We start from the raw sequence: 13,852 nt of genomic DNA, 5'->3' as shown, positions 1-13,852 counted from the left end.
CTTCTCTTACAGGAGCTGTTCGACCTGTTCGCATTGCTTTTTATTTTGTAAACACCTTTGCCATATTTTGGTATTGTTTACGCGAGTTAAAATCCAGCTTTTCTGGGTGCAAGGTAGAAAGAATTGGGTTCCCCTACCTTGATAACAACAACTTGCATTTATATAGCGTCTTTTAATGTAGTAAAACATCCCAAGGTGCTTCACAGCAGTGTTACAGACAAACAGATAAATTTGACACCGAGCCACGAAAGAGGACATTAAGGCAGATGACCAAAAGCTTGGTTAAAGAGTTAGGTTTTAAGGAGGAAAGAGAGGTAGAGAGGCTTAGGGCCCAAACAGCTGAAGGCACGGCCACTGATGGTTGAACAGTTATAATGAGGGATGTTCAAGAGGGCAGAATTTGAGGAGTGCAGATATCTTGTGAGGTTGTGAGGCTGAAAGAGATTAGAGATAAGGAGGGGCGAGGCCATGGAGTGATTTGTAAACAAGGATGAGAATGTTCAGGAGATAGTTGAACATGCGAACCAAAGCTTGGACAACAAAGTAGATTTTAAGAAGCGTCTTGAACTATAGGGGAGTCAAGGGTTATGGGGAACAGGCAGGAAAGTGGAGTTGAGGCCAAGATCAAATCGCACGGAACAAGCATACTATGCTTAAACAAAGGGGACTACAGTGGGATGAGGGCAGAGTTGGCTAAAGTAGACTGGAAACACAGACTAAACGGTGGCACAATTGAGGAACAGTGGAGGACTCTTAAGGAGCTCTTTCATAGTGCTCAACAAAAATATATTCCAATGAAAAAGAAGGGCGGTAAGAGAAGGGATAACCAGCCGTGGATAACCAAGGAAATTAAGGAGAGTATCAAATTAAAAACCAATGCGTATAAGGTGGCCAAGGTTCGTGGGAAAATAGAAGATTGGGAAAATTTTAAACGACAGCAAAGAATGACTAAGAAAGCAATAAAGAAAGGAAAGATAGATTACGAAGGTAAACTTGCGCAAAACTTAAAAACGGATAGTAAAAGCTTTTACAGATATATAAAACAGAAAAGAGTGACTAAAGTAAATGTTAGTCCCTTAGAAGATGAGAAGGAGGATTTAATAATGGGAAATGTGGAAATGGCTGAGACCTTAAACAATTGTTTTGCTTCAGTCTTCACAGTGGAAGACACAGAAACCATGCCAGAAATTGCTGGTCACAGGAATGTGGGAAGGGAGAACCTGGAGACAATCACTATCACTAGGGGAGTAGTTCTGGACAGGCTAATGGGACTCAAGGTCGACAAGTCCCCTGGTCCTGATGAAATGCATCCCAGGGTATTAAAAGAGATGGCGGAAGTTATAGCAGATGCATTCATTATAATCTACCAAAATTCTCTGGACTCTGGGGGCAGTACCAGCGGATTGGAAAGCAGCTAATGTAACGCCTCTGTTTAAAAAAGGGGGCAGACAAAATGCAGGTAACTATAGGCCGGTTAGTTTAACATCTGTAGTGGGGAAAATGCTTGAAACTATCATTAAGGAAGAAATAGCGGGACATCTAGATAGGAATAGTGCAATCAAGCAGACGCAGCATGGATTCATGAAGGGGAAATCATGTTTAACTAATTTACTGGAATTCTTTGAGGATATAATGAGCATGGTGGATAGAGGTGTACCGATGGATGTAGTGTATTTAGATTTTCAAAAGGTGTCACACAAAAGGTTACTGCAGAAGATAAAGGTCAGTGGAAATGTATTAGCATGGATAGAGAATTGGCTGGCTAACAGAAAGCAGAGAGTCGGGATAAATGGGTCCTTTTCGGGTTGGAAATCGGTGGTTAGTGGTGTGCCACAGGGATCGGTGCTGGGACCACAACTGTTTACAATATACACAGATGACCTGGAAGAGGGGACAGAGTGTAGTGTAACAAAATTTGCAGATGACACAAAGATTAGTGGGAAAGCGGATTGTGTAGAGGACACAGAGAGGCTGCAAAGAGATTTAGATAGGTTAAGCGAATGGGCTAAGGTTTGGCAGATGGAATACAATGTCGGAAAGTGTGAGGTCATCCACCTTGGGGGAAAAAAACAGAAAAAGGGAATATTATTTGAATGGGGAGAAATTACAACATGCTGCGGTGCAGAGGGACCTGGAGGTCCTTGTGCATGAATCCCAAAAAGTTAGTTTGCAGGTGCAGCAGGTAATCAGGAAGGCGAATGGAATGTTGGCCTTCATTGCGAGAGGAATGGAGTACAACTGTACAGGGTATTGGTGAGGCTGCACCTGGAGTACTGCGTGCAGTTTTGGTCGCCTTACTTAAGGAAGGATATACTGGCTTTGGAGGGGGTACAGAGACGATTCACTAGGTTGATTCCGGAGATGAGGGGGTTACCTTATGATGATAGATTGAGTAGACTGGTTCTTTACTCGTTGGAGTTCAGAAGGATGAGGGGTGATCTTATAGAAACATTTAAAATAATGAAAGGGATAGACAAGATAGAGGCAGAGAGGCTGTTTCCACTGGTCGGGGAGACTAGAACTAGGGGGCACAGCCTCAAAATACAGGGGAGCCAATTTAAAACCGAGTTGAGAAGGAATTTCTTCTCCCAGAGTGTTGTGAATCTCTGGAATTCTCTGCCCAAGGAAGCAGTTGAGGCTAGGTCATTGAATGTATTCAAATCACAGATAGATAGATTTTTAACCAATAAGGGAATTAAGGGTTACGGGGAGCGGGCGAGTAAGTGGAGCTGAGTCCACGGCCAGATCAGCCATGGTCTTGTTGAATGGCGGAGCAGGCTCGAGGGGCTAGATGGCCTACTCCTGTTCCTAATTCTTATGTTATCAGATCAACCATGATATTGAATGGCGGAGCAGGCTCGAGGGGGCGTATGGCCTACTCCTGTTTTTATTTCTTGTGTCTTAAAGGGGAGACAGGAGATAGAGAGGTGTAGGGAGGGAATTCCAGAGCTTAGGGCCCAAGCAGCTGAAAGCACAGCCGCCAATGGTGGAACAATTAAAATTGGATCTGCTCGCAAGGCCAGAATTGGAGGAACGCAGAGATCTTGGAGGGTTATACAGAGATCGGGCGGGGAGAGGCCATGGAGGGATTCCAACACAAGGATGAGAATTTTAAACTCCAAGCGTTGCTGGACCAAGAGCCAATGTAGGTTTAGCTCGGGACTTGTGAATTTTGTAATAAAAACAGAAAATGCTGGAAACACTCAACAGGTCAGGCAGCATCTGTGACCAGAGAAACAGTTAACATTTCAGGTCGATGATCTTTCATCAGAACTCTTTTTGTTATTATTCAAAGGCCTGCATTAGAAAGACAAAGATCTGGCGAGCTGAGCTCCGTCATTGTCGATTGTGGGTTTGCTTAGCGCGCTCTCTAGCATGCATGTAGTCCTGTGTTACAGCTTCCCCAGGTTGGCACCTCATTTTTAGGTACGCCTGGTGCTGCTCCTGGAATACTCTTCTGCACTCCTCATTGAACCAGGGTTGGTCCCCTGGCTTGATGGTAATGGTAGAGTATGCTAGGCCATGAGGTTACAGATTGTGGTGGAATACAATTCTGTTGCTGCTAATGGTCCACAGAGCCTCACGGACACCCAGTTTTAAGCTGCTAGATCTGTTCTGAATCTATCCCATTTAGCACAGTGGTAGTGCCACACAACACGATGGAGGGCGTCTTCAGTGTGGAGACGGGAGTTTGTCTCCACAAGGACTGTGCGGTGATCACTGCTACCAATGCTGTCATGGACAGCTGCATTTGTGACAGGTAGATTTATGAGGACGAGGTCAAGTAGGTTTTTTCCTCGTGTTGGTTTTCTCACCACCTGCCGCAGGCCCAGTCTGGCAGCTATGTCCTTCAGGACTTGGTGTATACCACTGTGCCTTCACCTCTGGTGGGCCTGTCTTGCCAGTGGGACATGGCATACCCAGGGATGGTGATAGAGGAGTCTGGGCTGAAAGGTATGATTCTGTGAGTGTAACTGTGTCAGGCTGTTGCTTGACTAGTCTGTGGGACAGTGTTCCCAATTTTAGCACAAGCCCCCCGATGTTAGTGAGGAGCACCTTACAGGGTTGACTGGGCTGGGTGTGCCGTTGTCGTGTCCGGTGCCTAGTTCGATACCGGTTGGTCCGTTCAGTTTTATTCATAGTATACTTCTATGTATTATCAAATTCTGCTCTCTTGAACATCCCTGATTATAACTGCTCAACCATTGGTGGCCGTGCCTTCAGTTGCCTGGGCCCTGAGCTCTGGAACTCCCTCCCTAAACCTCTCCGTCTCTCTACCTCTCTTTCCTCCTTTAAGACGCTCCTTAAAACCTACCTCTTTGTCCTAATATCTCCTCATGTGGCTCTTGGTCATCTGCCTTAATTTCTTCTTTTGTGGCTCGGTGTCAAATTTATCTGTTTTTTCTTGTTAACACTGCTGTGAAGCGCGTTGGGACGTTTTACTACGTTAAAGGCACTATATAAATAGAAGTTATTATTATACTTCAAAGTAACAGTTTGGTATAACTGAGTGCTTGCTGGGCCATTTCACAGGGCAGTTTTAAGAGTCAACCACATTGCTGTGGGTCTGGAGTCACACATAGACCAGACTGGGTAAGGATGGCAGATTTCTTTCCCTAAAGAACATTAGTAAAACAGGTAGTTTCATGATCACCATTAATGACACTAGCTTTTTATTCCATATTTATTTAAGTAACTGAATTTAAATTCTCCAGCTGCCGTGGTGGGATTTGAACTCGCGTTTCCAGGCCTCTGGATTAATAGTCCAGTAACGTGACCATTGTACTATTGTACCCCGACTACTGAGCTTTCCAGCTGATATCCCAGATTTCCAGCATTTGCAATATTTTGCCTTTTGTATTACTGTTTTTGTGATGTTGGTTGAGGGATAAATATTGTCCAGGACACTGGAGAGAACTTCCCTGCTCTTCTTCGAATAGTGCCATGGGAACATTTACTTCCACCCAAGAGGTTTAAAGTCTCATCCAAAAGACGGCACCTCCGACAGTGCAGTTCTCCCTCAGCACTGCAATGGGAGTGTCCGTCTGGATTTATGTGCTCAAGTCTTTGCAGTGAGACTTGAACCCATGACCTTCTGACTCTGAGGCGAAAATGCCGACACTGTAGTCTCTGCTGTTGTCTTTTTCTGTCAGCTGGGTTTTCAAGACTTTTGGTGATGAATAAATCTTACTTTCTCTCGCAATTTGAAAGCCCTAGGAACCCTTTGAGATGGACTGTGATTGCATGCTGTAGGAAGGTATATTAATTTTGATAAATATTCCCCACTGCACAGGTAAGAAGAATAAACTGCGGGTGTATTACCTGTCCTGGCTGAAGAATAGGATATTACATAATGACCCCGAGGTGGAGAAGAAGCAGGGCTGGACTACAGTTGGGGACCTTGAGGGCTGTATACATTACAAAGTTGGTACGTAACAGATTTGAGTTGTGCTGCTTGACCACTGTATTCCTTGATGAGATGTTAGTGACTCTCACTGCCCTTTATGTGTCTGTGCACAGTAATGGTCGACAAGGAAAGTACAGTATTGGTCATTGAAGAGGAGAAATATTCTCTCGGCATGTAGAGGTCAACAACCCATGATAGGAATAGGAGGAGGCCATTCAGCCCTTGAGCCTGTTCCGCAATTCAATGCGATCATGGCTGATCTGTATCTTAACTCCATCATCCTGCCTTGACTCCATATCCTTCTATACCCTTGTCTAGAAAAACATAACATGAGAATTAGGAACAGGAATGGGTCATATGGCCCCTCGAGCCTGCTCCGCCATTCAAGAAGATCATGGCTGATCTTCGATCTCAACTCCACTTACTCACCTGATCTCCATATCCCTTGATTCCCCTAGAGTCCAAAAATATAACTATCTCACACCTTGAATATGCGCAACGATTCAGCATCCAAGCTCTCTGGGGCAGAGAATTCCCAAGATTCACAACCCTCTGAGTGAAGAAATTCCTCCTCATCTTAGTCTTAAATGGCCGACCCCTTAACCTGAGACTGTGCCCCCTAGTTCTAGACTCTCCAGCCAGGGAAACAGCCTCTCAGCATCTCGAAATCTATTGATATCAGATTTTAAATTATTAATTGAGCCCCTGCATATACTGCTTTTTGTGGGCGAGAGTTCCACAATTCTACCACCCTTTGCGTGAACAAGTGTTTCCTAATGTTTCTCCTAAAAGACCTGGTTCTGATTTTAAGGTTATGTCTCCCTGTCCTATACTCTCCCATCAGCGGAAAAAGGTTTCTCTATCTACCCCATCAATTCCTTTCAAAATCCTTAAAAACCTCCGTGAAATCACCCCTTAACCTTCTATATTCCAGGGAATACAGGCCTAGTTTGTGTAACCCTTCCTCATTATCTAATCCTTGGAGCCCTGGTAACATTCTGATGAATCTTCACTGCGCTCCTTCCAAGACCAATATCTCCTTTTCTGAAGTGCAGTGCGCAGAACTGTCACAGTACTCCAGGTATGAATCTATCTTCACCCAACGGGGGCACCCGAGCAAGTCCATCAGGGTCACTGGTTAGCACACAGGACTCTGGAGTGGGAACCCTGACCAATGTCCTTCAACTGGTGCACTGAGGGTATTCCCATCATTCCCAATGCCACCCTGGCTTGTGGTTAGCTCAGTCAGCACAGGCCAGGGATTGGACTTGGGATCTCCCTGGCGTGTGAGCCTCAGTTACTCACTGCTTGGCCTTTGTGGAGCCATCCAGATGCACGCTCTAAAGACTGAGCAGATCAGCTTTGCACCCGACCTCAGCTTGCGTAGAGCAGTGTTGTACAACGGTAGTCTCCGGCGAGGCACAGGTGTTATTTCTATGCGACACTATTTTAGTCGAAAACGTCTTGCAGGTAAATGTACATAACGCGTGTATATTTGCTTAACAAACATCTACCACCATTCAGTAACCAAGGAAGTAAAACACGCAATGTGAGTACTGATTTATGGGACTGGGCATTAGACAAAGCATACTCAATGACAATCTAATCTATCATGGTGATAGTAGTGCTCTTTTAATTGTTGTGGGGCCCACAAGCAAGAAGTTCTCATTTAGAACCGTGAAATCTTACAGCACCAAAAGATGTCATTCGGCCCTACGTGCTTGTGCCGGAAAGAGCTCATTAGTCCCACTCCCCTCGTTATTCCCCACATTCTTGCAAGTTTTTCCTTTTCAACTATATAGTCCTTTTGAAAGTTATTATTGAATCAAGGCAGCATTTGACCTGGTGTGGCATCGAGGAGTCAGAGTAAAACGGAAGTCAATGGGAATCAGGGGGAAAACTCTCCACTGGCTGGAGTCATACTGAGCACAAAGGAAGATGGTTGTGGTGGTTGGAGGTCAATCATCTCAGTCCCAGGACATTGCTGCAGGAGTTCCTCACAGCAGTGTCCTCGGCCCAATCATCTTCATCAGTGACCTTCCCTCCATCATAAGGTCAGAAGTGAGGATGTTTGCTATGATTGCACTATGTTCAGTTCCATTCGCAACTTCAGATAATGGAGCAGTCCATGTCCACACACATCAAGACATTGACCAGAAACGTAACTGGACCAGCCTCATAAACACTGTGGCAACAAGAGCCGGTCAGAGACTGGGTATTCTACGGCGAGTGTCTCACCTCCTGACTCCGCAAATACCTTTCCACCATCTATAAGGCACAAGTCAGGAGTGTGATAGAATACTCTCCACTTCCCTAGATAAGTGCAGCTCCACTCAAGAAGCTCGACACCATCCAGGACAAAGCAGCCCACTTGATTGGCCCCCCATCCACCACCGTAAACATTCATGCCTCCACCACCGGCACACCGTGGCTGCAGTGTGTACAATCTACAATATGCACTGCAGCAACTCGCCAAGGTTTCTTCAACAGCACCTTTCAAACATGCGACCCTCTACCACCTCGAAGGACAAGGGCAGCAGGCGCATGGGAACACAACCAAGTTCCCCTCTAAGTCACACACCATCCTGATTTGGAAATATATTGGCTGTTCCTTCATCGTCGCTGGGTCAAAATCCTGGAACTCCCTCCCAAACAGCACTGTGGGAGCACCTTCACCACACGGACTGCAGCGGTTCAAGAAGGCGGCTCGCCACCATCTTCTCAAGGGCAATTAGGGATGGGCAATAAATGCTGGCCTTGCCAGCGATGCCCACATCCCATGAACAAATTTTTTTTTTTAATCTGCTTCCAGCACCCTTTCAAGCAGTGAGTTCCAGATCACAACAACCTGCTGCATTTTAAAAAAAAAAAAACAATTCTCCTCATCTCGCCTCGGGTTCCTTCTCCAATTGCCTTAAACTTCTTCAACTCTGCTGTTTCCTTCCAATTTGCAGTTAAGTACGAGAGGATCAAGTTTCTCGTGATCGCTTTGAAGAATGCAGTGGAGATTTATGCCTGGGCACCAAAGCCTTATCACAAGTTCATGGCCTTCAAGGTACAAATGTGACAAACCAAGCTCTTGTTACTTTGTGTTTGCAAAACTTTCATCAACCATTTCAAATAATGCGGTTCTCTCAACAGTCTTTTGCAGATCTACAGCACAGGCCGTCATTGGTTGACTTGACGGTGGAGGAGGGGCAAAGGTTAAAGGTTATCTATGGGTCTAACACTGGTTTCCACGTGATCGATGTCGATTCAGGGAATGTCTATGACATTTATATACCGTCACATGTAAGTGTAACGTTCCGCTGTTCCGTGACTGTGTGATGTCTGGTAGGGAAGTCTTCTGACCTAATCTGTGCACCAAGCAATTATCAGAGAATCATAGAAATTTACAGCACGGAAGGAAGCCATTTCAACCCATCGTGTCCGTGCCAGCCGACAAAGAGCTATCCAATCTAATCCCACTTTCCAGCTCTTGGTCCGTAGCCCTGTAGGTTACGGCACTTCAAGTGCACATGCAAGCACTTTTTAAATGTGGTGAGGGTTTCTGCCTCTACCAAACTTTCAGGCAGTGCATTCCTTCAATGGGGTACCCTTCAATGTTGAGTACAAGTTTGTGTTGTAGTGACTTAGATCATGCAGCACAGAGGGAGGCCAATTGGCCCATCGTGCCTGTGCCGGCTCTTTGAAAGAGCAAAACAATTAGTCCCACTCCCCTTGCTCTTTCCCCACAACCCTGCAGATTTTTTCATTTCAAGTATTTATCCAAATCACTTTTGAAAGTTACTGTTGAATCTGCTTCCACCGCCCATTCAAGCAACGCATTCCAGATCATGACCACTCCCTACGTAGAAAAATTCTCTGCATCTTACCTCAGGTTCTCAAATCAGTATCCTCTGGTCACAGCCACTGGAAATAATTTCTCCCTATTTACTCAATCTTGATCTTTCATGATTTTGAACAACTGTATTAAATCTCCCCTTAACATTCTCTCCTCTAAGGAGAACAATCCCAGTTTCTCTAGCCTCTCAACCCATGAGTTACAAATCAAAATGAGGCATTGGGACGGGTCACAAAAGCCATCCTTGCAAATACCTGGTGTGATTTTTGGATCTCGAGTGAACGTCCCATCTTTCTTCCAATATTGAACATAACATAAATATTAGGAGCAGGATTCAGCTCCTTGAGCCTGCTCCGCCATTCAATAAGATCATGGCAGTGACTAGTGGGGTACCGCAAGGTTCTGTGCTGGGGCCCCAGCTGTTTACATTGTACATTAATGATTTAGACGAGGGGATTAAATCTAGTATCTCCAAATTTGCAGATGACACTAAGTTGGGTGGCAGTGTGAGCTGCGAGGAGGATGCTATGAGGCTGCAGATTGACTTGGATAGGTTAGGTGAGTGGGCAAATGCATGGCAGATGAAGTATAATTTGGATAAATGTGAGGTTATCCACTTTGGTGGTAAAAACAGAGAGACAGACTATTATCTGAATGGTGACAGATTAGGAAAAGGGGAGGTGCAACGAGACCTGGGTGTCATGGTACATCAGTCATTGAAGGTTGGCATGCAGGTACAGCAGGCGGTTAAGAAAGCAAATAGCATGTTGGCCTTCATAGCGCGGGGATTTGAGTACAGGGGCAGGGAGGTGTTACTACAGTTGTACAGGGCCTTGGTGAGGCCACACCTGGAGTATTGTGTACAGTTTTGGTCTCCTAACTTGGGGAAGGACATTCTTGCTATTGAGAGAATGCAGCAAAGGTTCACCAGACTGATTCCCGGGATGGCGGGACTGACATATCAAGAAAGACTGGATCAACTGGGCTTGTATTCACTGGAGTTCAGAAGAATGAGAGGGGACCTCATAGAAACGTTTAAAATTCTGATGGATTTAGACAGGTTAGATGCAGGAAGAATGTTCCCAATGTTGGGGAAGTCCAGAACCAGGGGCCACAGTCTAAGGATAAGGGGTAAGCCATTTAGGACCGAGATGAGGAGAAACTTCTTCACCCAGAGAGTGGTGAACCTGTGGAATTCTCTACCACAGAAAGTTGTTGAGGCCAATTCACTAAATATATTCAAAAAGGAGTTAGATGAAGTCCTTACTACTAGGGGGATCAAGGGGTATGGCGAGAAAGCAGGAATGGGGTACTGAAGTTGCATGTTCAGCCATGAACTCATTGAATGGCGGTGCAGGCTCGAAGGGTCGAATGGCCTACTCCGGCACCTATTTTCTATGTTTCTATTGCTGATCTTCTACCTCAATTCCACTTTCCTGCATTATCCCCAAACTCCCTTAATATCCAAAAATCTATCGCTCTCTGTCTTGAATATACTCAACTGAGCCTCCACAGCTCTCTGGGGTAGAGAAGTCCAAAGATTCACCACCCTCCAAGTGAAGAAGTTTCTTCTCATCCCAGTCCTTAATGGCCGACCCCTTATTCTGAGACTGACCCCTAGTTCTAGACTCCTCAGCCAAAGGAAACATCCTCCATGCATCTGCCCCATCAAGCCTTGTAAGAATTTTGTATGTTTCAATGAGATCAGCTCTCATTCTTCCAAACTCTAGAGCATATAGGCCTAGTCTACTCAATCTCTCCTCATACGACAATCCCCCCCATCCCAGGAATCAGTCTGGTGAACCTTCGTTACACTCCCTCAATGGCAAGTATATCCTTCCTTGGGTAAGGAGACCAAAACTGTACACAGTACTCCAGGTGCAGTCTCACCAGGGCCCTATATAATTGCAGTGACATCTTTACTCTTGTACTCTTGAAGCTCCAGGTGAGACCACACCTGGAGTACTGTTCACAGTTTTGGTTTCCTTACCTAAGGAAAGATGTACTAGCCTTAGAGTGGGTGCAATGAAGGTTCATTAGATTGATTTCTGGGCTGAGAGGGCTGTCCTACGAAGGAATATTGAGTAGAATGAGCCTATATTTGTCAGCTGTGGCTCAGTGAGTCAGAAAGTTGTGCGTTCAAATCCTGCTCCAGAGAATTGAGCACAAAAAAAATCTAGGCTGATGCTCCTAAAAGTGCCGTCTTTTGGATGAGATGTTAAACCAAGGTCCCATCTGCTCTCTTGGGTGGATGTAATATATTCCTTGGTACTGGCCCTGAAATCCCAGTCCTTTGCTTCCTGCGGGCGCTCGGCAGAAAATGGCTAAAAAGATCCGCACCTAACTTTTCCTGCTGCGCCCTCTAGCGATCCCGGTCCTGAGGCCTCCTCTCCCTGCGCATCGAGGCACATTCACGTCTGGACCGGATATATGCTGGAGCTGGAGTCACATGGCACTGGGCAGCCAATCCAGATAAAGTATTTTCTCATTCATCATAATGGGAACTCCGTAAGTAGGAGTTCTTATTATTATGATTGAGAAACCCCCCCAACACCAAAACACCAATAAAAAAAATCACATATTTAACATTAATTTAAATTAAATAGAGAAAATATATATTTTTCCGATTTTTAAATAAAAGTTTGTTAATTATGGTTTAAAATAAACGTACCTTAATGGGCAGGGTTTTTAAACATTAAATTGTGTTTTTTAATTTTATTTGTATGTTTTAAAACTCATATGCTGGTAAAAGTAGGCTATGCGCTTGCTTTTACCAGGCATAAGAGTTTTCAGGACATTCGCTGGGCAAATAGTGCAATCTGGCCCATGCGAATGTCCTGAATGTGGGGATACGTGCGCTCTGTCAAGCCAGAGCTTGACAGATCGGAAAAGCCGGTTTTCAGTGCATGTGCATCGTGCGCCGAAAACCAGCTTTTGCGATGCATACCTGGGTCCGTACATACTCCGTACGGACCCAGGGAGGTCGGGATTTCAAGGCCTTTAAATTTCGAAGAGCAGGGGACTTATCTGCGGTGTCCTGGCCAATATTTATCCCTCAATCAACATAACAAAAACAGAGTCATTATTACACGCCTGTTTGTGGGAGCTTGCTGTGCGCAAATTGTCTGTCGCATTTCCTACGTCACAACGGTGACTACGCTTCATAAAGTACTTAATTGGCTGCAAAGCGCTTTGGGACGTCCTGAGGTCATGAAAGGTGCCATTAAAAATACAGAACCAGGTCTTTTTATAGTCTCTGGAGTTTACATAAGAACATAAGAAATAGAAGCAGGAGTAGGCCACCTGGCCTCTCGAGCCTGCTACGCCATTCAATAAGATCACGGCTGATCTGATCATGGACTCAGCTCCACTTCCCTGTCCACTCTCCATAATCCTTTATTCCTTTATTGTTCAAAAATCTGTCTATCTCCACCTTAAATATATTTAATGATCCAGTCTCCACAGAGAATTCCACAGATTTACAACTCAGAAGAAATTTCTCCTCATCTCAATTTTAAATGGGTGGCCCCTTAATCTGAGACTATGTCCCCTAGTTTTAATTTCCTCTATGAGTGGAAATATCGTCTCAAAATCCACCTTGTCGAGCCCCCTCATTATCTTATAAGTTTCAATAAGATCACCTTTCATTCTTCTGAACTCCAATGTGTATAGGCCCAACCTACTCAACCGATCCTCATAAATCAACCCCCTCATCTCCGGAATCAACCTAATGAACCTTCTCAGATCGGCCTCCAATGCAAGTATATCCTTCCTTAAATACGGAGACCAAAACTGTACGCAGTACTCCAGGTGTGGCCTCACCAATACCCTGCACAGTTGTAGCAGGACTTCTCTGCTTTTATACTCCATCCCCCTTGCAATAAAGGCCAACATTCCATTTGCCTTCCTGATTACTTGCTATAGCTGCATATTAACTTTTTGTGCTTCATGCACAAGGGCCCCCAGGTTCCTCTGTACTGCAGCACTTTACAATTTTTCACCATTTAAATTCTAATTTGCTTTTCTATTATTTCTACCAAAGTGGATAACCTCACATTTTCCCACATTATACTCCATCTGCCATATTTTTGCCCACTCACTTAGCTTGTCTATATCCCTTTGCAGATTTTTTTGTGTCCTCCTCACAATTCGCTTTCCCACCCATCACCTGGGTCATTGGAACCGGTTCTGGGGGAGGTGGGACCAGTACAAACCAGATGGTCTGCACCTGGGCAGGACTGGAACCAATGTCCTCGGGGGAGTGTTTGCTAGTGCTGTTGGGGAGAAGTTAAACTTATATGGCAGGGGGATGGGAACCAATGCAGGGAGACAGAGGGAAACAAAAAGGAGACAAAAGCAAAAGACAGAAAGGAGATGAGTAAAAGTGGAGGGCAGAAAAACCCAAGGCAAAAAACAAAGGGCCACTGAATATAAAGGGGCTGCAGGAGGGGTCAAAACTAAAAATCATGGTTTAAAAACTAGTATTAAAACACTACCTAAATGCATGCAGCATTCGAAATAAAGTAAATGAGTTGACGGCACAAATCATTACAAATGGGTATGATTTGGTGGCCATTACAGAAACGTGGCTGCAGGGTGGC

General features: G+C 45.0%; 1 protein-coding gene across 10 annotated transcripts in view; it reads left to right on the top strand.

Annotated features, from left to right (window-relative positions):
• Positions 1-13,852, top strand: part of LOC139266014 (traf2 and NCK-interacting protein kinase-like) — a 231,688-nt gene that overhangs the window by 205,956 nt on the left and 11,880 nt on the right. For 9 of the 10 annotated variants that reach the window (XM_070883765.1, XM_070883761.1, XM_070883759.1 and 6 more), the window contains 3 exons: positions 5,294-5,428; positions 8,362-8,462; positions 8,549-8,698. In XM_070883765.1, the coding sequence (XP_070739866.1) occupies positions 5,294-5,428; positions 8,362-8,462; positions 8,549-8,698 (386 nt within the window). Of the gene's footprint in view, positions 1-5,293; positions 5,429-8,361; positions 8,463-8,548; positions 8,699-13,852 lie in introns of those variants that run through there. The other variant, XM_070883766.1, reaches the window with a different exon arrangement.

The sequence above is a fragment of the Pristiophorus japonicus genome, chromosome 6, assembly GCF_044704955.1.
Source record: "Pristiophorus japonicus isolate sPriJap1 chromosome 6, sPriJap1.hap1, whole genome shotgun sequence".
Classification (NCBI taxonomy): Eukaryota; Metazoa; Chordata; class Chondrichthyes; family Pristiophoridae; genus Pristiophorus; species Pristiophorus japonicus.
The sequence above is the reverse complement of the archived record's forward strand: the minus strand, read 5'-3'. Positions and strand labels throughout refer to the sequence as shown.